At 37.5% G+C, this 26,687-nt stretch overlaps 1 protein-coding gene across 1 annotated transcript in view; it reads right to left on the reverse strand.

The window, feature by feature from the left end:
- The window catches only part of LOC122810845 (nuclear factor 7, brain-like), a 211,609-nt gene that overhangs the window by 81,200 nt on the left and 103,722 nt on the right, over positions 1-26,687 (reverse strand). The window contains exon 3 of the mRNA XM_044082398.1: positions 8,397-8,630. Within this exon, the coding sequence (XP_043938333.1) occupies positions 8,397-8,630 (234 nt within the window). The remainder of the gene's footprint in view (positions 1-8,396; positions 8,631-26,687) is intronic.

Below are 26,687 nucleotides of genomic sequence, written 5' to 3' on the forward strand. Positions count from 1 at the left end.
TAATTAAAGTTACAAAGCTACCCCTCCAGTGAGTGCTTATTTTTGGTATAAATTTTGGTTCCTACTATGACTGCTTATACCGGGCGGCCTTGGTGGTGCAGCAGTTAGCGTTGCCACCTCACAGCAAGAGGTTCTCCGGTTCGATCCTCAGCTGGGGTGCCTTCTATGCAGAGTCTGCATGTCCTCCCTGTGGTCGCGTGGGTTTCCTCTGGGTGCTCCGGTTTCCTCCCACATCCCAAATACATGCTATAGGTGGATTGGACACACTAAATTGGCCATAGGCATGAGTGCGTGCATGTGTGTGCCTTCTGTGGAAGGTTGGTCGCTGGGCTGGCAACTCGACACCGTAAAACTCCACTGCCAATCATGAGCAGACAGGTGATCCACTGTGGCCTAACCGGGAAAAGCCGAAAGAAGAAGAAGAAGTATTACTGCTTACACCATTTTTCATGTTTGTAGAAAGACTGTTTTTTTTTTTTTTTTTTAAATAGGAGTTCAACTTAGGTTTGGATCTTTCATGGCTCAAAAAGACAAAACAAAGCTACCCTCAGAGTAGCCAGTAGGCTATTGAGTATAAGAAGAGTTATATTAATTTATCATGATTGTTGAAGGATGTAAGGCCAAATATTTATTAGTTTTTGTTAAATATTGTTGGGGCCTTTTCAGGTGAGTGATATGATAGGTTTTGGCTACACTAAAGGAGGCACTGTATTCAATGATACATCTTTTTTTTTCTTTTGGCTGTTCCCATTAGGGGTCGCCACAGCGGATCATCTGTTTCCATTTCTTCCTGTCCTCTGCATCTTGCTCTGTCACACAAAACACCTGCATGTCCTCTCTCACCACTTCCATAAAGCTTTTCGTAGGCCTTCCGCTTTTCCTCTTACCTGGCAGCTTCATTCTTAGCATCCTTTTCACAATATACCTAGCATCCCTCCTCAGCACATGTGCAAACCAATGCAATCTCACCTCTCTGGCTTTGTCTCCAAACTGTCCAATCTGGGCTGATCGTCTAATATGCTTATTCCTAATCTTGTCTACCCTTGTCACACCCAGTGCAAATCTTAACATCTTTAACTCTGCCACATCCAGCTCTGACTCCTGCCTTTTTTCAGTGCCACTGTCTCCAACCCATATAACATAGCTGGTCTCACTACTCTTTTGTAGACCTTTCCTTTCACTCTTACTGGTACTCGTCTGTCACAAATCATTCCTGACACTCTTCTCCACCCACTCCACCCTGCCTGTACTCTCTTCTTCACCTCTCTTCCACACTCGCCATTACTCTGAACTGTTGATTCCAAGTATTTAAACTCATTCACCTTCACCACCTCTACTGCCTGCATCCTCACCATTTCTCTATCCTCCCTATCATTCACACACATATATTCTGTCTTAGTCCTGCTGACCTTCATTCCTCTCCTCTCTAGAGCATATCTCTACCTCTCCAGGATCTCCTTAACCTGTTCCCTACTCTCACTACATATCACAATGTCATCTGCAAACATCATAGTCCACAGGGACTCCTTTCTGATCTCGTCTGCCAACCCATCCATCACCACTGCAAATAAGAAAGGGCTCAGAGCTGATCCTTGATGTAATCCCACCTCCAACTTAAATGCATCTGTCACTCCTGCTGCAGATCTCACCACTGTCACACTACCCTTGTACATATCCTGTACCACTCTTACATACTTCTCTGTCACTCCCGACTTCCTCATACAATACCACAACTCCTCTCTAGGCATTTTGTCATATGGTTTCTCTAAGTCCACAAAGACATGATGCAACTCCTGACCTTCTCTGTACTTCTCCATAAACACTTTCAGAGCAAATATCACATCTGCAGTGTTCTTTCTTGGCATGAAACCATACTGCTGATCACTAATCATCACCTCCCTTCTTAACCTAGCTTCTATTACTCTTTCCCATAATTTCATGCTGTGAGTGATCAGTTTTATCCCTCTGTAGTTACTACAGCTCTGCACATCACTCTCATTCTTAAAAATCGGTACCAAAACACTTTTTGACCACTCCTCAGGGATCCTCTCACTTTCCAAGATTTCATTAAACAATCTGGTTAAAAATTTCACTGCCATTTCTCCTAAACACCTCCAATCATCCACAGGTAAGTCATCTGGACCAACAGCCTTTCCCTTCATTGCTATCTTTACTTCCTCCTTGCTAATCTGTTGCACTTCCTGATTCACTATCCCCACATCATCCAACCTTCTCTCTCTCATTCTCTTCATTCATCAGCCCCTCAAAGTACTCTTTCCATCTGTTCAACACACTCTCCTCACTTGTGAGTACGTTTCCCTCATTATCCTTTATCACCCTTACCTGCTGCACATCTTTTCTAGCTTGGTTCCTCTGTCTAGTCAATCGGTACAGGTCCTTTTCTGCCTCCTTAGTGTATATCCTTTCATAGAACTCTCCATATGCCTTATTCTTAACCTTTGTCACCTCTCTCTTTGCCATGTACCTCATCTCCTTATACTCCTGTCTACTTTCTTCATCTCTCTGATAATCCCACTTCTTTGTCAAGCTCTTCCTCTGTATACTCTCATGTACTTCCTCATTCCACCACCAGGTCTCCTTGTCCTGCTTCCCCTGTCCAGATGTCACACCAAGCAACTTCCTAGCAGTCTCCCTTACTATCACTGCTGTAGTTACCCAGTTGTTCGGTAACTCTTCACTGCCACCCAGTGCCCATCTTAACTCATCTCTGAACTCCACCTAACAATCACCCTTTTTCAATTTCCACCATTTGATCCTTGGTGCTGCCCTCACACTCCTCCTCCTCTTCTTGATCACCAACGTCATTCTACAGACCACCATTCTATGCTGCCTAGCTACACTTTCCCCCGTCACCACTTTACAGTCTTCAATCTCCTTCAAACTGGCCTTCCTGCATAGGATATAATCCACCTGTGTGCATCTCCCTCCATTATTGTATGTCACCCTATGCTCCTCCCTCTTGTTAAAATACATGTTCACCACAGCCATGTCCATCCTTTTTGTGAAATTCACTACCATCTGACCTACTGCATTCCTTTCCTTAACACCATACCTACTCATCACTCCCTCATCCATTCTGTTCCCTTCACCAACATGCCCATTGAAATCTGCTCCAATCACCACTCTCTCACCCTTGGGTACAGTCATCACCACTTCATCCAACTCACTCCAAATTTTTTCTTTCTCATCCATCACACACCCAACTTGCGGAGCATATGCACTAACAACATTCATCATTACACCATCAATTTCCAGCTTCATAAACATCATTCTATCTGTCACTCTTTTCACCTCCAAAACACTCTTGGCATATTGTTCCTTCAGGATAGCTCCTACCCCATTTCTCCTCCCATCCACACCATGATAGAACAATTTGAACAAGCCTCCAATACACCTGGCCTTTCTTCCCTTCCACCTGGTCTCTTGCACACACAATATATCAACCTTCCTTCTGTCCATCACATCAGCCAGCTCTCTCCGTATACCAGTCATACTGCCGATATTCACAGTTCCTACCCTCACTTCCACACTCCTAACCTTCCTCCTCTCTTTCTGCTTTCGGGCATGTCTTCCCCCTCTTCTTCTCCTTCTCCTCCTTCGGCCAACAGCAGCCCAATTTCCATCAGCACCCTGTTGGCTAACAGTACCGGTGGCGGTCATTGTTAACCCGGGCCTTGACCAATCCAGTATGTAAATGCACTGGCTTGTGCATCCCCAGTAACTAAAAAACAAAAAAACAAAACCAAAGGAAATCAAGCTGCTTTAATAAAATCCAAGGATAATTACACAGTAAATAATTCCAGTAAGTGCTTTCATCTGTAATAAGACTTCTTCAGACTGGAAATTAACATTCAAAAACACAGATTTAAATACTATAAAAATCACATGACCACATACTTAGTGTTTTAACCCTTTGCGTTTCAGATACATAATAAAATCTTCTTTATTGTTCAGACCAGGGGAGTAGCAAGCATGGAGTCTAACCTGCCAATTTTATTCTAGTCACTCCAAGTCAGCTTCTGGATTAAATTAATTTTCTACATTTTTTAAACTGTCCACTACAATGAATTTAAAGTTAACTTTGCATGAACCATGTTTGTAATGCTTCCCCAGGGCATTCCTTTCATCCCCAACAGTAACTGCATATTTATGTTCATATATTCTTTTGTACAATTCTCTTGTAGTTCTTCCTACATAAAAAGATTTACATTCTAAGCAAAAAGTGACATACATTACATACTTAGATTTGCATGAAAAGACCCCATTGTCAGTTATTTTAACATTATTCAAAGTGTATATTGCAGTTGTAACACAACCATTCCATTTCTGTCTGACCTGACTTTAGGTATAGTCAACTTGCTTTGAACGAAGTTTTTGAAACTTTTTCCTCTTTTTTGGGCGTAGAGAGGCTTATGCCCTATAGTTTCTAGTAACTCAGTTTGTCCCCCAAACAATTTCCAATTATCTGTTATTATTTCTTTTATTGTCCCTGAGTCCAAGCTATTCACAATTGTCATTCTCACTTTATTTTCATTTTTATTTACTCTACCTTCTTTTCTGTTTCTTGTACCTCTCTGAGCTGTAACTTTAGTTCTAATATCTGTGACTAATGTTTTTGGATAACCTCTTTGATAAAGTTTTTCACAAAAATTGTCACTTTCTATACCAAAATCTTCTTCCCTTTCTGTCAGGTCACTAATCCTTAACAACTGTCCTTTTATTATATTTTCTTTGGTCTTTTTGGGGTGCATGCTACTATAATGTAAGTACATATAATTTTGAACTTCTTGAACATCAGATAATTACAATGGTAAGATGACGTCTTTGAATCTTGAAGATATTCCCTGACTAGGGTAGGTAGAAACATGCTGATTGAATGAGAGAGAGAGCTATCCACATTCAGGTCTCTAATGATCAACAGCTGTTTGAAGAGGAGTATCCTGTTTAATACATGAGGTGGGAACAGCTTTTTTTCTGAATGCTATTATGTTGTTCATTCTTGCATTTCTTGAGACTGTTTTCAGTATACCAGATATGTGCATGTTCTAACACTTTTGGTAGCAGTTTATTGTCAGTGGATGAATGGATAACAATACCCAGCTCATGGTCATCAGCACATGTGGTCAACCACACTTTAGGAATATTGTGAAAAACTTTATCAAAGAGGTGATCCAAAAACATTAGTCACAGATATTAGAACTAAAGTTACAACTCATACTGCAAAATAAATGTCAAATATGATGAGATCCAGCAATGATCACTATGGAACCTTGCTACTTACAATTTTATCTTCAGAGTTGGTACCAGCAGCTTTTAATGTTTGGCGTGTGTTGGGTAGACAGTTTGTAATCTAGTGGACAATGTAAGAGTTTACATTTACATTATGTTTGTCTAACTTTTTAATGGTACCAGCAATGGGGGATAGATAGCATAAAAGCCTTCAGTTTACACACTAAATATATAATGTGAAATGAAGTGCAATTCTGGATTATATGAATCAAAACTACAAGAGAAAATGCTAGCATCCTCAGATATGCAGCTGTCCCTACTAATATGGCTAAAAATGAAAAAAGATAAAAAAGCCTGCTGCTGAAGGTACAAGTTGAAATAGTAAAAGCTGGCTTGTTGTGTGATGACCCTCTTCTGGACCAGTAATCAAGGAGCCTCAATCCTCACCACTGACATCTGTGGGGGGACGTTCACTGGGTGGATAACAAGTACACATGCAGTATTTTCAGATGCAGCTCTCTGCATCAACTGCAGTTTCCTTTAGGAGCACACAGAGACCACAGTCAGTCTGGGGCTGGTTTCTCCCTCTTCCACCAGATCCCCAGTAAGACTCCCCACTGGCACAGCTATAGAGTTGAGATCTCAGCTGAGTGACCAAGCCTAGATCTCCAGCACCCACTCTGTCCAACCAGTGCTTCATGTCCCTGCCCAAGTAGCTGAAGCACACACTCTTTTAGGTTTGATTTACACACACACACACACACACACACACACACACACACACACACACACACACACACACACACACACACACACACACACCCACACACACACACACACACACACGCACACACACAAACACACACTCCTGAGAAAGGCTGGCACTGGTTTACTAGCTATGCCCCCTTCTGCCCAGGCTATAATGTAGTTATACTGCCACCAGTCACTTCTTATCAGCTACTTTAGGACCCTTAACAAAGGGTGCCCAATTTTACTGTGTAATATTAATACTAATACAAATGGTAGTTAGACCAAGAGCAAGGGTATTAAGAATGGCCCACGTAGTGTCACCAAATAAATATGCAAGCACTCTCAAAACTTAAATATCTCTACACAGATCAGCCACAATGAAAGGTTTAAATATATTTAATAATAAATAATAAAAGAACAAGACAATACTAAATATATATTCACAGTGGCATCTGAGTTCAAAATCACAGGAAATATTTAAAATAATATTGCAGTACAGGCTCACACAAATAAAGAAAAACAAAATCTAAGCTAAGCTTCACTATATTCCTGACTGTATCTAAGAGAGTTACTATACCCTAATAACTTACTTAGAGCAAGGCAGATGTGATGAATGGCTCTTGTTGTTTTCAGGTCCAAGACAGAATGCTCTGTCTCACTGAGAGACTTCTCAAAATAATATCTAAAATATTACTGCTGGGCTAGCTTGCAGAATGACATAATTTCTGGTCATCTGATTTCTAGTTCCCAGGCAAAACCGCTATTGCTGGAACCTGGCAGCATTTACCATCTACCTGTAAAAATATACAGACAAGGGCCTTTGCTCAGATCTTTGGCAGATGCTGGAAGTCATAAAACAATTGCATTCCTTCGTGCTTCCAAAGTAGCAGTTAGTTCATCCAAGGACAATGAGAAAGCTTTCCAGTACAGACTTTGTGTCTCTAGCTGCATTGAAAACTTAAGAGATATCCTCTTTATGGCATAGCCTATAATGTGATTTAATTATAAATATTTTTTCTAAAGTTGCTGGGCTGAGGTTAACCCTCTGGTTTCCTCTGTTAAACATATACATTTAAACAGTTACAATAGTGCAGTTACATTTTTGTTCTCATCTAGTAGGACACGCTGTTGATACAGTTTAAGCACAAGCATGGTACAAATACCTTTTCAACAAAAAACATCCGTACAAAGAAGTTTGGTATACACATGACATACAGTTCTAATACATTTGCAATACAAGCATCTTATATAACATATAGTTCTAATACATTTGTAACACTGGCATCTTGTATAAATTAGTTTGATATTCACAAATGACATATAATTATTTACAAAATTCCAGCTAGCTGTGCTGGCAGTACCTCCTTTCATAACATGTTGCTCAACATCAAAACAGCTAAAATTATATCATATAGTCCTATCAATTCTTTGCAAATAGTTGCAGATAAAATTCTGGCCATGACAATTGTATTTTCTTTAGCTCAAAGATCTGTGCAAATGGGTAATCATTTGAAATGTCAGGACCCTCTAGGGTGAGTCCTGAAATATGGAGAATGGCTGAAAGAGTGGACTTACATACACAAAGTCAGAGATGCTATTTCTTGCAATATTCCCTTTTCTTCAAGGTATGAGGATCTCAGAGTTGGTATATATAGGGAGTTTAAAGGAGAAGAGCGATTTTCAAAATTCGCTCTTGTCTTGTGTTTTTAATTTTTGGTCTTTTTTTTGGCTTGCCTGCACTCAGCATTTCGAGTGTTGACATTCAATAGGGAGCCATGCAAATGTGATGATTGCAGCAATGAAATTAAAGCCAGATGCTTTTTGGAAGGAAAGATATGTCAAATATGGATAAGATTTTAAAGAGTAAAGACTTCACACTGGCAACAAAGGTTAGTAACGTCAAAACTATAGTTTTCACAGTAACGCAATAAAGCTGTGAGAGTTGAGCTATATGTAACACTGTACAATGGAAAAATCAGTATTATTGTGGCATTAAATAAAACTATTTAGAATTTAGTAGACTGTAAGAAGATTGAATTAGTCAACACTTAAGGAAATAAAAGTCTATTCATAAGAAGCCTTTGTAGTAAAACTATAACTCAAATACTCTATATAATGTAAAGACATGATTCAAAAGAGAAGACACGTGCTGAGAAAGACAGAAGGCAGAAGAAGGAATGTCAGAGACTAAAATGATTTAATGAATATGAATTTTCAAGAAGAAAAAGAAGCACTTTCTTACAGAAAGGCCTAGCATACTAACGTCCTTGAGGTCACAAACAGTTGGACTCTCCTAAATGATGAAACAACAATGAAAAGCAAGACATGCATTAAAATGGGACTTATTTATCAATGCTATAAATAAAGAATAATGAAATAAAATAAAAAATTCTTACTGAGAGAAAAAGCAGAGGATCTTCCGGCTGCATCGTTGAATACATGTCTGATATTTGCCTTTGAACAGCTTCTGCCACTTTTTGCATTTTATTAAGACTTTTCTTCATTTTTTCTAGAATTCCATTTGCTTCCTCCTTGAGCTGTTGGATCAGCTGCTGCTCCTTGTCCTGGAGAAACTGATAAAGTTTCACAAACTCTGTTGTAATGTTTTGTTCCAGACTCCGGGTTTTGTCCTATTAAACAATAATTTTGGATTGAAACCATTGAATTGAATATGCATTGCAGTACATTCACATGTACTAGACAGACTCAAACACAGCATATCAGACCATTGAAATCATTGTTTCTTTTCTTTGTCAGAAAATTGTGTATGGAATATAATAGGATTTATGAACAGAAGGGCCACCAAAGTACATCAAAACTGTATAAAGTACAATTAAAAAAGCTTTTTAAGTAATGTAGAACCACCATAAAAACCCTTGCAACCACCTTTTTATTACCCTTTCTCCTATATGGTGCCTCTGTCCTCACTAATATCCAAAATTCTACAAAATCCATACTTGATATGTGTTACAACAGAATAGCTAAATTTGCCACCAAGGCCAAATTCTCATCCCACTATTGTAACTCACTGAAACAATTAGGCTGGCTTTAACTCCCCCATGATCTCTCATTCACCCAACTAACTACAGTGCACAAAATAATCTACAGACCCACAGACCATCCTGCTCTCTCAACTCTACTTGCCAAATACCAACCCAGCAGGCAACTAAGATCTAAAAAGCATCTACTTCTAAAAGGAGAAAAGCCCACTTTACCTGCTGGTCAACTCCTCTACTCCTTCACTGTGGCCAAACTATGGAACTCACTTCCACCTACTATAAGAAACATAGTCAGCACCATCACCTTCAGATAAATACTGAATAATCATCTCAACTCTACCTGCTCTATAACCTAACCACTTCCTTCTCCTTATACGATACCTAAACTCCTATGCTTTTGGCTACTTCTGACTGATGATACTTGCTCCATCTGTTTTATTTTTTCATTATTTTTCGTCACTTGTTGATACTGGTACAATAATGCTGTTTAATATATCTCTGTTTATACCTCTCTGATTGAATTCATCTGGCAACCAACTAAATTCCTGCTTTTATGTATATGTTCTGTATATGTTACTGTAATAAATCCAACTAAATTCCTGATTTTATGTATATGTATATATATTACTGTAACTAAACAAACTAGACTCCTGCTTTTATGTATATATTCTGTATATGTTACTGTAATCAAACCAACTAAACTCCTGCTTTTATGTATGCATTCTGTATATATTGCAATCACTATGTGTAACACTGTTTCTACTTCTGTATCAATTAATGTTTTTTTTTTTTTCTGTATCTGTGTTCTTGTCATAGCTCTTCTCCCCAGGCCTCCACTGAAAATGGGCTCTTTTAGGCCCAATGGACTTTCCCGATAAACAAATGCAATAAAATAAATAAAAATAAATAGAACTGAGGCAGTTTATTAGTTCTACATATAAGCATGGAATCATCTGCATATTGTGTAAGAGAGACTGGACCTATGTAGGTATACAAGCCATTGATAAAGATATTAAAGAGTAGGGGACCCCAAGTATATAGCCTTGGAGCATACCAGTGAAGACTTGAGGGTAGGGACAGAGAGTATTCTGCCATTTTACAGACTGAAGAATGTCAGTTAAATAGCTATTGAACCACAGTAATGAAGAAGGGGAGAGTCCAAGTAAAGACAGTTTAAATATACAGAGCACTGCACTGGTTGCATTTATTTACTTATCAGTACGGCATTGTTTTTTATTTATTTGTGTAACAGTTCTACACTAGTTTACTGCACTGTTTTTATTTATTTATTGGATGAATTATTTACTTTTTTGTGTCTCCATTTATATATTTGCTGATCTCTGGTTGAATTTTTTTGTCCCCCCCCCCCAACTGCTGTTGTGTTCTTAACGTTGGTGGCTTTTGCTGTTGCCCGCCCCTACTGTGAGTTTGTGGTGTACTCAGTCCAGAGAGGAAAACATGTTTAAACAGCTTCTGTGTTATCTGTTTGTCTCAGAGTGTGGCTTTGGAAGGGTCTTTTATCTTGCTGGTATAACAGTATTACATTTGAGTGAATTTCTGCTTATCTTGCTAGAGCTCCATTTGTGCCTGACAGAGAGTGCTTCTTAAACAATCTGAATTACAGAGATACATAAGTATATTTTTTGCACTTTATCTAACTGTTCAGTGTTTCTTATCAGCACTGCACTGGTTGTATTTATGTGCTTATCAGTACTGCATTGTGTTTTATTTCTTCACTCTTTTACTGTACTGTTTTTATTTATTTGTTTGACTGAATTATTTACTTTTCTGTGTCTCCATTTATATATTTGCTGATCTCTGGTTGAATTTTTTTGTTTTTCCTTCACCCAACTGCTGTTGTGTTCTTAAAGTTGGCGGCTTTTGCTGTTGCCCACCCCTACTATAAATTTGATAAGGGACATTCCTCCCAGTCCCATTTCATTAGCTCATTTTACCTAATACAGAGATCGTTTGGGAAGATCAACCCCCTTAGTTCCTTAACCTTGAATTGTCTTCTGTTCCTCCTCTCTCTCTTTCCACTTTACTAACAATAAAAAAAAAACACTTTATCCAGCTTCTTCTACTGCATTTGTGTTTCCTCCTCCAGCTCCATTACTTCATCTTGCTTTTTCTGCTACTTGCTGAGGCTTGGTCTCTAAAGTGTTCCATTGCATCTTTACTGTTCCATTTGTTACTGTTTGTTTATAGCCTATTTAAATTGTAAGTGTTATTCTAAGCCTCTTAGTTTTGGTTTAAGCACTTGGGCTTTATGCTTACCCCTTAGCTCTTCCTGGCCTTCTCTCTCATATTTTGAAAAATATGGATGGACAATTTTCTAAAGTTTCTTCTGCCAGTCTAGTTGATATGGGCATCCTCAGACAATGTGGCAACTGCATTATGTACACAGACAACCACCTACTACTACTACCTAGGAACACAATTTGTGAGAGGTGCAATTACATTAAGAACCTAGAGTCTCTCCTTCACAAGCCAGTATATCTGGCACTAAAAAGGTTGTCAACACAATCACTACACCTCAAACACAACACACACCTACATATGTGGAGGTTCTCAACAAAAGCATACCCAAACAAAGGAGACCTCTGAGGCAATAACCTCAGAGACAAAAATGCATGCGATCTCTGAAGCCCTGCACACCACATACCATGCATAGTTCTCATACCTGTGTCTCACAACCACTAAGGTTTAATCACAAACCCAACATATTAGTCATAGGAGACTACATTGTGAGACACACAGATGTGCCTCTCACCAGGCTGGATAAGAAGAAAGTCATGGTTAGTTGTCTGTCAGCGGCCAGAATCCACCATACCACACAAGCACTCAAGTCTTTCAACAACAGGTACTGTTATGACTGTCATAGTCCATGTTGGTGTGAATGACTTGAGACATACTTCCCTGGACTATATGAAGACAGGCATGATTGAACTCGCTGAATGTGTCCCAAGCAGGTATGTCCCTAGCCTTAAGCAGCCTTCTACTGTCACCCAGAATGATGCCTCAATACAAACAGAAAATGATTGACATTAACAACTGGCTTAGTTTCTGATGTCATTCCATGGGGATCCAGTTCCTGACAGCCTGGGAAGATATGACTGACAGACCATGATGCTTTGCCAGAGATTGCCTGCATCTGTCTCACTTGGGCTTCAGGCTTCTAGCAAAGGCACTTGCCTCCCCCATAGTGCCTTTTTTAGAAAAAGTGATGAGGTTAAAACTACCAACATAAAAATTTTAACAAAACCCAAATTACAGGTCATGCTGCTAAATGATAGGAGTCTAAACATGAAACTGCACTCATTGCAAGCATTCTTAACCCTGGAAAATGCTGACATCTGTGCAGTTGCAGAAACGTGGTTCAGAGCTATGGAGAGCACTCCAGCCTTACCTGATTATGCATCCTATCATACATTCAGACCCCAAACTGTGGGTAGTAAAGTCAAAGGAGGTGGAGTTTCCATATATATTAATGACATACACACCTCCAGGCTGGTCAAACAGTATGATGCACAGGAGACACTCCAGATGCAGTTAACCATTGACAAGACCCCAATAGGATCATATGAATCATGGGAAGTTAGTAGGCTATTGTCCCTGCAGTCCTTACAAGCCTAGCCAAGAATTTAGCCCATGTTCCAAAAAGTCAGCACCCTATGTCACTGTCCACCAGGGACATAGGTGGAATCCCAGGGGTGTATTTTCTGTTTCCCATCCAGTTATCCAGGTTTTGCTTAAAAGGGGTTAATGAGGTACTCTGCTTTATGTGGAGAGGGAGTCTATTCCACAAAAGAGGGAGTCTCTGGAACACAAATCTGTCTTACCAACAAGTCCTAGTGATGTCACAGACAGGTTGGCTTGACTTGTGGATATGCAGCAGTCCCATCAGGTAAGGATCTGAGATTGCTGTTTATGCTAGACAGAGGTCACCTCTGAGGAGTCTGTAGTAGAGTGAGTAGAGGGACAGGGCATTTAGCCTATCTGTATAAGAGTAGATGTTTGAGGCCCTGGATTCTCTCGGTGAGAAATCTCTATGGTCTCTCCAGCTGCTGCATGTGCTTTGTGAGGTACATGTCGAAAGGGGCATTGCATTTAATAATTGGTCTTATAAGTGAAGAATACATGGATGTTATGACCACCTTGTCCCTGGATGAGATGCCCTTAATAATGAGGTGGGCCATGTAGAAAGTTTTCCATATAATGGAGGCAATATGGTGGTCAAAAGTCAGTTTGCTATAAACCTGGGTTCCCAAGTCCCTCACGACTGATTGTGTGCTTAGTGCTTTATTATCAATGTGATAATCTGTGTGGCCATCATTCTCCCCAAAAGGAATGATGATGCATTTTTTGGCATTCAATTTAAAGCCATGTTTCTGGCACCAGTCATTTTTTTGGGTGAGACCCTCTTGGAGGATGTCCAAATCACTAGAGGAACTGATGACAGCACCCAGCTTGCAGTCTTCTGCAAACTTGGTCAGCCATAGCCCACTGGTTTTGGCCTGCACCTCAGAAAAGTATATCCCAAATAACAGATGCCCCAAGACCAAACCCTGGGGTACGCCACTTGATACGAGTCTACTGCTTGAGGTGGATTTCCCTATTTTGACTAGGTGGGTTCTATCAGTGAGCCAGTTAGCTACCTGTCTGGTAACATATGGATTGATGCATAGTTGAGTTTATCTATTATGCCAGAGTGGGGAATAGGGTTGAAGGCTTTGGCCGGGTCAAGGTAGGCAGTGTGCACTGTGCAATGCCTTCCCCTCATCCATGGATTTGGTGACTGTCTCAAAGAAGTCGACCAAATTTAACAGACATGACCTCCTCTTGATGAAGCCAAACTGTGTGGGATCAAGTATCTTTGTTAATTAGGTCCATGATAATCCATTCCATGGCCTTGCAGATCAGGCTAGTTAGGCTGATGGGTCTATAATTTCCTGGATCTGTGGACACTCCACCTTTGGGTAAAGGGATGACAGTGGATGTCCTCATCTCAGCTGGAACAAAGCCAGTACTCAGGCTTTGGTTGAATAGGGCACCTGATGGTGTTGCAAGTTCCTGCTTGAGTTCATGTAGGATGCAGCCTGGGATGTTATCGGGTCCCATGGATGCTGTATTTTATGCATTTAAGAGAGCAGTGATGACTTGAAACATGACCTCAAGCTGAATACAAAAAAATGCATCATCATCATCCCCTTTGGATAGAGTGACATCCTCACAAATGATCACATTAATAACAACTTCCTAAGCACACAGACAGTTGTGCAGGATTTGGGCACCCATATTAACAGCAACCTGATTTTGACCACAATGTTGCTTCCATTGTACAGATAGCTTTCTACATGGCCCACCTCATATGTAAGGGCATCTCATCCAGGGACAAGGAGGTTATAGCATCCCTGTATTCTTCCTTATAATGTCCATTATTGAGTACAATGCCCTATTCAGCATGTACCTCGCAAAGCACAGCAGCAGCTGGTGAGACCACAGGGATTCCTCACCAGGAGAATCCAGGACCTCAAAAATCTACCATGCACAGATAGGCTGAAAGCCCTATCCCTCTACTCTGTTTCATACAGACTCCTCAGAGTTGACCTCTGTCTGGCATACAAGGTGATCTCGGGCCCCCCCTTGATGGGACTGCTGCATATCTGCAAGCCAGGCTCCACAAGTAACCCACACACGCAGCCTCAACCTGGTTTGTCACATCAACAGGACTTGTTGGCAGGACAGATTTGTGTCCCAGAGACTCCCCCATCTGTGGAATAGACTCCCGCTCCATGTCAAGCAGGGTACCTCTTTGCCACTTTTTAAGTGCAACATGGATAACTGGATGGGAAATAGAAAATACATCCCTGAGATTCCACCCTTGTCTCTGCTGGACAGAGGCATCAGGTGCTGATTTGTCTATACATGGGCTAAACTCTTGGCTAGGCGTATAAGGGCTTCAGTGTCAATAACCTAGTAACGTCCTATGATCCTATGATCCAATGATCCTATACATGCGTTTAGGGTGAGAAACTGTATTGAAGGCTTTTGACAGGTCAAAGAATAGGGAGAAAACAGATTTGCCTGGGTCACCTTATTTGTTTATGCTATCAGTGAATGACAGGAGCACAGTAGTTGTATTGTGTGTTGGTGGAAGCCATGTTGGGTGGATGTTAAGAGTCATTCTTGTAGAAAATAGTGGAGAGGTTGCATATAAATATATCTTTCAAAAACTTTTGAAAGGAGTAATAATATTGCAATAGGCCAGAAGTTAGAGATGTAAATGGAGATGCCACCCTTATGAAGAGGGATAATGTAGGATTTTTTTCCATATTGAGGGTACATAAGATTCGGCTACTTATCTTTTGATAAGGATAGAGAGTTGGTATGCAATGGCATCAGTCGCTATTTGGGGAGGCTGTCAGCTGCAGTGGGGCAAGGTTTTAGTTGAAATAGAAGTTTTTTTATCACTGATGTGGAGGCAGGTCTTAAGTAGAAGATGCTAGCTATGGATATAGAGGGTGAATTAAATTCACATAAAGGTGATATTGGTGGGGGAGGGGTGATAAAGGAAGTGGTAGTGTGTAAGGTATATGAAGAATAATAGTTTTGGTTTAACCTGATTGGGTGCTATTGTAAGGTTTGTAGAAGCACTGGATAGGGATGAATAGGTTTTAGTTAGGGAGGAAATGCTTTATATGAGGTAGGTAATGAATAAGGTAGCAATTTTTAGTGCAGATGTATTATGAGAAGCATCAGGTTCCTTAACTGAAACTAGGTGGATCAGGTTATGTGTGGATGTCAAAAATTTTGGTGAGTCATTTTTGTATTCATAAAAAAATATATTCCCAGCAGTGAACCATGCACATAAATAGGATGTACTGAAGGAAAATAAACTGAACGCAATCACTATCATGACTCTTTACTTCTTCAGGTGTAAAAACTACAAGTTTCTTCATTAGTATATATATCAGACTTTTTAAAAAAATATGATATAAATAAATCTATCAGACAGCATGTTTTACTTTAAGTTCCAGTGAAATACTTAAAAGTACATTTAAACCAAGCTTCCTGGTAATATTCAATCTTATAATCCATTTCATTTCAATATTTTCACTAACATGAATAATATCTCATCCTCTATTATTAACATCCACTTTCTTTAAAGCCATGAATTTAAAACTATGTTCTAGGTTCTTAGAAATATACTTTGCTAAGGGATTATTCATATTACCTTTCTTGATGTCATTTAAATGATCAGTTAATCTTTCTTTAAATTGCCTATTCGTTTTTTTCTACATATAAACAATCTCATTGTTTACAATTGGCAATTTATATTAAATTAGTAGTGAAATAGCTTACATATGATGTGCTGATATATGTAATCCTTGTTACATGGCATTTAAACATTTCACTTTTTAAAATAATTATATGTACAATTACAACAGAGAAATGTACCTATGCTCACTATTATATTTGTTTTATTATTATTTAAAGAATTATAACACAATCTTCTCCTCAAATTACTCTTGTTTTTAAATATAAAAGATGGATCACTATCAATTAATCTTTATAAACTTCATTTGTCATCAAAATTTGTCAAATTATTTTGTAAATATTACAAATGCCAGTTGTATCCTTAGTGTAAGCCAACAAAAAATGAATATACTTATCCTTTTCCTTGTGTTTCTCTATATGATTTACTAAAATAAGGTGCTGCTCTAGAAGTCACTAATTAATTTACTAAAATTAAATTAGTGTTCAGTTCTTATGGATTATAGTCATTACCCAAAAAGTCTAACTTCATATTCTTGACAGTATTTAAAAAAATCAGTAGCTGAGCTTATAAGCCTCATGGCTAACATTAATGACCCTTTAACTATATTTTTATATACAAACAGAATTCATACAATGTCTGGGTATATATGTATTCTTCTTACAATCTTTATTATAAACCTTAGTACAAAACCCCAAATTAGAATCCTTGTAAATAGTTAGATCTATAAAATGAATAGCCTCTGTAGAATATATATTATAGAAAATTGTTAAAATTCTGTAGTGCTATGCAAATATTTTTAAAAAAATCATGTAACTGTTATTTGGTGTCTCCCAATATAAAAAAGATGTCATCAACAAATCCTGCATAACAATAAATATAAACTTTAAATAACTGATATCCAAGGATCAACTCCTTTTTCCCATCAGGCCATAATTAATTTAGCATAACTATTAGCACAGGGAGTACTCATTGCTACACCATTATTTTGTAAATATAATTAATCTCTAAAAGTAAAAAATACTAGTCTCTAAAATCAATTCTAATAAAAAGCAAATTATGTTAATAGAAGAATTCAGTCTAGCTGTCTGTGGAAGTAAAAACTGTCAAATTCTATCTGTCCCATATCTGTTACAAATAACATTATAGAGAAACGAGATGTCAAGTATAACAAACAGAAAATTCATATCTTAATCTCTAGATTCATAGCACTCATAATGTTTGTAAAAACATCTGTATCACATAATATGGTAGTAAATTGTTCTAGTAATGGATGTAACATCTTTTTGATATAAATAGATATGGGTTCAGCTATCCATCCCTGTCCTGACACTATTCACTAGTGGATGAATAATCAGTATAGCTGGGTTTATTACATATAAATATTCAAATATATCATGTGTTAACAATACAGATGTACGTACATCATATAAAATACTTTTCACATTGGATATAATATTGTTTACCTTCTCTATCATAGTTTTAATGTAAAAAGATTTATCATTTAACATATCTTTCATTTTAAAATATATACTTACATTTGTCCATAACTGCTGTCTCTCCTTCCCTCTTTATCAAGTGGTCTTATAATGATATTGTCATTGTTCTGGAATTCTTCCAGAGTTTCTTTCAATTAGAGATAAGTTAGAATATATACCTTTCTTAGGTTTAGAAACATATTCACAAATGTCTCTCTCACATGCTTGAATATAAGCTTCAATTAATGGCTGATGCATTGGAACATTTGAGCTGGATTTATTTATTTAATTTCTGTTGAGTATCAGTTCAAAAATGACTTTTCAAAGTTATATAAACAACTTTTCAAAGATAAATTTCTCACAAACATGTGCAGAACTAATATCACTTCAGCTGGAGTGTCAGCTGTAGTTGGAATGAGGGAGAGTCCTTTATTTAAAACATTAAGTTGTGGTTGTGAAAGAGCAGATGAAGGTAAGTTAAAAACTAGATTCATGTTTCAATTACCATACTTCTGGCATTTAGTGTTTGAGCATTGCTTCTTGATTTTCTTCTTCTTCCACCTTGTCCTTTTCATCCCTCTTTTCCCTGGTTAAAGTGTGTCCCCTGTTTGTTGTGTCCTGTTGTCGGATTGGAAACAGAAGTGCTAAAAAATCCTGAGAAGAATCCAGAGATGATACAATTGTATCAATGTTACTAGAAGTCACAAGGGCACTTTTGGAGCCAGTAACTATGTTATTTAAAATGTGTTCACTCATCATGGGTTTACTAAACTTTGTCCTTGGCCAACTAAAAAGTATGTCCTTGTTTAAAATCATTTAAATCCCGTATGAGATTTCTACTTTTAGTAACTCTAATACATTTCTTGAATACATCTTGAATGTTGAGACTTATTCCAACACTTCACTTTATTTATCAGATGAATCCCTGAACATAGCATTATTTTTAATGTCCAGTTGCATGTTACAAATTATAGACAAAAACTCCACTTCAACAGGTTTTAAAAAATCATTAATCAACAGTAAATATTTATTACTGAGTTCTAAATTCAATTGTTACCATTGTTTAAGTAAGTCTGAATATACATGTGTAGCATATGTAGTCATTTTTATAATTCTCTGACCACATGGGATAACTTTTATGTTCCAAACTTGCTTTAAAATACAGATACTGCCACCATAGTTTCTTTAATTTAAGAAACGTAAATTCAAATTGTTTCAACTGCTTATCAAATTCTTTATGCAGAGATGTATCTGATGTACTTATACTACTTCTGGTTCCAACAAGCAATGGATTACTAGCAACTTGTAGAAGATTTTCAAAATTTTCATTCTCAATCAAATGTGAAAGCACAGAAAGAGTGTAGTCCAATTCATTAATTGTCACTTCTGCCATGTATCCTAGTTAGGTATATCACAAACAAGTAAAAAGCCAAAAAATAGTACTCTTGGAGTAAAATGCACTAGAAAAACAAACAAAATATTCACAAAAAATATATTCCCCAGCAGCAAACCATGCACAGAAAAGGGCATTATTCATGAAAAATAAACTGAACACAAGTGCTTTCACATCTTTATGCTTCTTCAGGTGTACAAGCTAAAATTTGCTTCATTAGTATATATCAGATTTTTGAAAATCACATTATACAAATAAACCTACGGTCCAGACTGCATGTGTTAATTTAAGTGCTGGTGAAATTTTTAAAAGTCCATTTAAATCGGGCTTCCTAGTGGCATTCAATCCATTTCATTTTGATATTTTCAGTAACATTAATGATGTCTCTTTCTTTGTTGTTAACAATAACTTTATCTAAGGCCATGATTGTAAAACTATGTCCAACATTCTCAGAAATATACTTTGCTAAGGCATTATTCATATTATTTTTCTTGATATCATATAAATGATCAATTATTCTTTCTTTAAATTGCTGATTTGTTTTTCTTACATAAAAACAATCACATTGTTGGCAATTAGCAATATATATATATATATATATATATATATATATATATATATATATATATATATATATATATATATATATATATATATATATATATATATATATTAAATTATGAGTGAAGAAAGTTACCTCAGATGTAGTACTAAATATAAACCCTGTACTGGATGTTTAAACACATTACTAGGACATTTTTTACTACAGTACGTGATACAGGTAATTTTTCACAAACATTACATGACTGGTATGACTCCAGAGATTTAGATATGAATTTTATGTTTGTTACACTTAATGTGTCCCCTCTCTTTACTGTCATTCCTAACAGATATGGGATAGATAGCATTCAAGACTTTTTATCTACAGAGACATCTAGATTGAATTCTTCTATTAACTTAATTCACTTACTATTAGAATTGATTTTAGAAAATAATACTTTTTATTTTTGTAGATCAAATATATTTATAAAATAATGGTGTCCTGTGCAAATAGTTATGCAAATTTAATTAAGGCCTTATGGGAAAAGGAGTTTAACTTTGGATCTCAGTTATATAAGCTTGTATTTATTTTTATACACAATTTGATGATGATGATGACATATTTTTATATGGGTTGGTACTAAACAACAGTTACATAATTTTTAAGAATATTTGCATAATGTTATTGAGTTTTTTGTGAATTTCTATAATATAGTCTATAGAACTTATTATATTTTTTAGATAAAATTATTTCAGGGATTCTTATTCAGGTTTTTGTACTATGGTTTCTAGTAAAGATGGTAAGAAGATGAATACGTATCTATCCAGAGACAGCATGTATCCTGTTTGTATATAAAAATATACTTAATGGGCAATTGCTGCAAGTCTTGAGGTTTACAAGCTCATCTACTGATTGTTTTTAAATACTATCAAGAATATGGTGTTCGACTTGTTGAATAAGGCTATAGCCAGAGCAATGGAACAGTAATTTAGTTTTTTAGATGAATTAAGAATGTCTAGTGCAGTAGCTTATTTTAGTAAATCATGTACAGTAGAGGAAAAAGGATAAATATATCTATGAGATCTAATCCAGACACCACTGAAAATGAGATGTTTTTATGCTTGGAACTGGCAGAACTAGTTCTCAAGAATAATTTTATGTACTTCGAGGGTGAGTTTTATCAACAGGAAACTGGTATTGCTATGGGGGCCAGTTGTGCCCCCATACTTGCAGATATAGTCCTATCAGTCTGGGAAAAGAAATATGTACAAGGAAGCAGTATTGAAATATGTATGCCAGATATTTGGACGATATCTGCATTGTCTGCGTGGGAGGTTTAGAACTTCTCGAGGAATTCATCAATTACCTTAATACTACTACATATTTTCTTAGGTTCACATATCATATTTCTCATGACAAAGTCAACTATTTGGATGTTTCATTAAGTAAATTGGAACAAGAATTTAAATCTACCATACATAGGAAAGGTACTTTTTCTACACATATATTCACTTTTCAAGTGCCCACCCCATTTTTCAAAAGAAGAGTATTGTAAAAGGCCAGTATGTCAGAGTTAGCTGTATGACATCATTGGATATGGACTATGACAATGAATGTACCATCCTAAAAAGTATGATTTTAGAGCGTGGATATTCCATTGACCTGATAACTAACATATGTACAGAGGTCACCAATGGTAGTAAAGATGTTTACAAACCTATTCTAGGTTTGGGATCTGAGTTCAAGAACCAAAATGGTCATTTGAGTAGTAACACTCTGGGATATAATAGAGTGTTTACAACTAATTTCAGTGGTAGTGCATACATAATTAAAAACATTGTGGAGAATGAATATAAAAAATTCACTGACTTTACAGACTTGCCCAACTTAAAAAATAAAACAATGAAGGTAATATTTAGAAAAGGAAAAAATCTTAAAAACTTGTTGGAACAAACAAATTTCAGGAATGTTTTCTCCAATAAGAGAAAGGGAACTTACAAGTGTGGTGCCTGCAACCAGTGTTCTTATATTATGCAAGAAGAACAGGTTAACATCAATTCAAGGAATAAAATTATATATTCCAAAGGATACTCTAATTGCAATAATTCTGGGCTGGTATATATAGTTTGTTGTAAAGGATGTGACAGTTTCTATGTAGGAAAAACTGAAAGGCAACTTAAGCGAAGGATATATGAACACATCAACAACATTAACAACAAAAATAAACATAATGCCTTATACAGACATATCTTGACGTGTTGCAAGGCTAGTTTTTGTTTCTCTGTCATTGAGACAGTTCCTAAAGATGCCAGGGGGGACATTGTAATCTAAGTTAGCCTATAGAGAAGCTTACTGGCAAATTTTTCTGGAGGCCAACAAACCTCTGGGCTTAAATGACAGCATTTCCCTTACACCTCTTTTGAAACTTAGGTCAGCTAAATTGTAAAAAAAACAGTTAATTTATTATTATATATCTTTCTAAAAATATATATATTTATGTGCATTGATGTATGTTAATCTCTTGAAATCCACCAATTTGTAGTTAATTACTTTATTGAACAATAGGAAGTTTTTTTTGATTGGTATGTATATAAAGTGGATGACGACATGTTACATTGTATCTGATGAAGTCTGATGTTATCGGAAGAAAACGCTGTTTTTTTACAAGAATTTTCTGCATTAATATATCATTAAAGACTATTTTATTCAAATTCAACTATTTTTACAAGTATGACTGGTTGGAATTCCTTCTATAGTCCGTTGGTTGGTTACAGTGCTTTGTACAGGGCTTGCTCCTTTTTAGTGTTAAACATTAACAACAAAAAGAAGGAAATATTAACATGAAAAACAGGGAAGATAGTATTAGCAGGAGACAGAACAGGACAGTGTATCAAAAGCAGTATGAGCATGCTAAAGGAGATAGAACAAGGTCAACCCAGATATTAAAATGTAGGCAGGGAGTTAGGAGTTAGGAGTGAGATATATGTAGCAGAGAGGGGATACACAGCAGCCAAAAGATCAATAGTAAGTCAATGTGCCTCACAGCTGAGAGACAGACAGGAAATTTTCAAGAGTACAGCAGTAGAATAATAAATACATAAATGTTCTCCAGTAGAATGGAATCAGGTAAGGAAAGTGTTCCTAAGACACTGCAGTATTCATATACTAAGGAGACAGGATCCAGTCACCCTTAATCTAAGGCAGGAGATACAAAAAACATTGAAATTTCCCTACACTAATCCAGGAAGTCCCTACCTAAACAGTTACAATATAGAGAAGGACCTTATTTATGACACTTCTGTGTGACTACTAACTCTAATGCCCTCTGGTGCCAAATCTAGCTGGGTGAATAGACCCTACTGTGGTGTCTTGCCTAGCATCACTGTTCTTAAGGCAGTTCTTTGTGAACTGTCACTCTAATGCACTGTAGAGTTGAAATAACTGGATGTTATGACCATGCTTCATAGTCTTGCTTGATATTACCAGTAACATAATTCTGAATGGGGAGGCTTAGTCTTAACATCTCTGCACTTTACTGTCCTAGAGGTACAAATATTAATCACAGTCCAATAAAAGCCAATTCGTTGACTCTGAGGAAGAAGAGATGGACTGCACCCCCCCCCCACAGCATTACCCATGTTAAAGCCTATTCCCAAGGTTCATTGAGCCATTTGGTAGGCTGGTATATAAATAACATGTATCAAGTCACATCAACAAATAAGAACATAATTATAGTATACACACACACACACACACACACACACACACACACACACACACACACACATACACACATATACATATACACACACGCACACACACACACACACACACACACACACACACACACACACACACACACACACACACACACATGTGTGTGTGTGTGTGTGTGTGTGTGTGTGTGTGTGTGTGTGTGTGTGTGTGTGTGTGTGTATCTATGTTTCACATGTACCAATTTATGAAATGGGATCACAAAAAGGCATCTGTCCAAACTGATATTGTTTTTATGGACAATTTCTCTGCACCATTCTCACTCTGTTTTGCTGTTAAAATCACCTCTAAGTATGAGAAGAAAGAGAAAAAAATAATTTTAACCCCCATCAAAAAACTGGTAATTTATCTATCTTTCTTTCTTCTGAAATTTTAGACGAAAAAATATAATTTTTGAAATTTACTGCTCCAATTTGCCTAATATGAGTTGCTGTGTTTCCCAAAATGAAATTACTTCCATAAGTAACCACAGCTCTGTCTCTTGTGAGTCAGACAGAAATTAGAACATGTCAATTAAGGAGTCACATATAAGTTAGAAGAGGTCAGTTAAGGTTAATCATCTGTGAACTGAGTGGTGGAGGTAGGAACTACACCTTCTATTTAAGAGGTAAAATAAAACATTTCAGAGGTTTACTGGAAAGGCTCACCCAGACTCTGCTACAGTTTGCTATGAGGGAAAGGTTAGTTTTCTTTTCATTTGTTGTATTTTGTATTACTTTATTTCCTTTTTCTATTTTACATACTGTGATTTGTTTTCTTTACACTGTGTTTTACTTGTATTCTGCTTTTAACTGCATATTAAAACTTGAAAAGACACCACAGCTCTGTCGCTTGTGAGTCAGACAGAAATTTTTCCCACCTGGTTACTGTTGTGTGCTTAAACACCCCTGTCTTTCTAGTTGCCTGCACCTTAAGTTAATTTGATCCTATATCTAATTTCCTCTCTGCTTTTACTGGTAGGTGTGAGTAAGCACAAAATTATCATTTTGTGAAATCACTCCCTTTTGGCTATTTAAATGCATTGATCATTCTACTGTATTACATAGTACCAAAATAAAAAAGTGATCACCCCCTATCAATCTATCTTGCTGTTTTAAAAATAGTGACTCTCCACTAAAACTTAACTTTTAGACAGGTAAAACTTAAGTTACCTACTTTCACATCTAACTCCTCTAGTGCACACTGCAGTGTTTAAAATAAACCATTTTTTCATCTTACCTTTAAGCATCTATTGCAAGACCACCAGTTATTGGAGAGCCCACATTCTGCCTCTCAGTAGTCATCTTGGGATTAGTGCTTCTGTTTTCTCCTGGTGAGAGAAGGGTGCACTTACATTATTTCCTGGAGACTGCTGATCACCAGAAAGCTTAATAACTGCTTTATAGGTGACAACTTGGAGTTTGTGCTTATATTCTGATCCTGGTGAGAGTAGAAGCAGAATGCATTGATTCCTGACTGTTTCTGGTTGAAGAGTAAGTGTCTGTGCTTAACGTACCCAATTTGTTTGGTTGCTATTCGACACATCTACCAGAAAAAGGCTACAAGCCTGCAGACCCTTGTATCATCTGGGGCAAGACTGTGGATCACCAAACAGGCTGTGGCCTGCTTCTCTTCTTGGGATTGGTATTATCATTTTGCTTCTGGTGAGAGAAGAATCAAAGGAGTTTTGTATCCCAACAGAGTGAAGCTGTGGTGAGACCAGCATTAGTAGTAGCCAGGTAGGAGCCATTCATGCAACTCCCCTCTTTTCATAATTCTTGACAAGTTAATTCTTTATTTTCAGTAAGTACTGCTTGATTTCTTCATAACTTCAAAACATCTGTCTAAATACTTCATCCTTAAATTTTCAGGGTCTACATATTGGTTTCCCCTTGAATGTTTGGCAGTGCTCTGTACAGACTCAGACATTTTGAGTGACATTTTTCCTGTAAAAGGCTTCAGTACTTACTATATTGAGCTCATATCCAGGCATGTCTAAAGGTCAGCTCCCTGTGCTTTCTCCTGTCAACCTGATGAACCTGGGCATCCTGAGGCAGTGTAGCAACTGCCTCATGTACACAGACAACCTTCTCCTCTTTCCTCCCAAAACTATGACTTGTGAGAGATGCACATATATAGCCAGATTGGCAGCCAAGCACTCTCCAGCCAAGACTGGATTAGCCAGTCAAGAGGAGAAGGATAACACCTGCACCACACCACATTCAACACATAGCCCTCCAGAACATACACAACCACAACCCTCACATAGCAACACAAAACACACACCCACTTTCACCGAGGCTGTCAACAAAAATCTGCCCAAACAACAGAGACCTCCAAGGCAGAAACAACAAATCACCACATCCCAGCACAAACCATGAGACACATACCTCACATAAACAGTGTGACACTCAACCAAAGCCCGTAAGGCAAAACAACTTACCCAATACACTAGGCATAGGTGACTCAATAGTAAGGCACACTGATGTCCCACTCACTAGGTTGAATAAGGAGAAAGTTAAGGTCAGCTGCCTGTCGGGTGCTAGGATCCACCACATAATGCACACACTTAGATCACTCCACAACAGGTACAAGTATGATTCTGTCATTGTCCATATTGGTGTGAATGACCTGAAACATACCTCCCTGGACTACATGAAAAGAGACATAGAGGAGCTCTCTGTTCTTGTAGCCCAGCCAGGTATGACCCTAGCTCTGAGTAGCATCCTACCATCACCCAGAATGATACCACAGTACAAGCAGAAAATGATTGACTTCAACAATTGGCTAAGTTTCTGGTGTCATTCTAAGGGTATCCAGTATCTGCCTGGAATGGAATGATTGACAGATCTTGATGCTTTACCAGAGATGGCCTGCAGCTCTCACCCCAGGGATTCCGGATACTGGCCAAGACTCTTGCCACCCCTATAGTGCCTTTTTTAGTCAATGTCCTAAAGACAAAATTACCACCATAACAGCTACAAGCAAACAAAATCTGAGGGCTTATGCTACTCAATGCTAGAAGTCTAAATCTCAAAATGCACTCATTCAAAGCACTCCTTAAAATGGAGATCATCGACATCAGTGCAGTGACCGATTCCTGGTTCAAGGCTCCAGAGAGCACCGCAACACTACCAGGCTAAAATTCATATGACACCTTTCGGCCCCTAAACCTGGACCAAAACACTAAAGGTGGTGGTGTCTCCATATTCCTAAAGAATATGCACACCTCCAGACTAGTAAC

Source organism: Protopterus annectens, chromosome 9.part0 (genome assembly GCF_019279795.1).
Source record: "Protopterus annectens isolate FY-2018-M chromosome 9.part0, PAN1.0, whole genome shotgun sequence".
NCBI classification, from domain to species: domain Eukaryota; kingdom Metazoa; phylum Chordata; order Ceratodontiformes; family Protopteridae; genus Protopterus; species Protopterus annectens.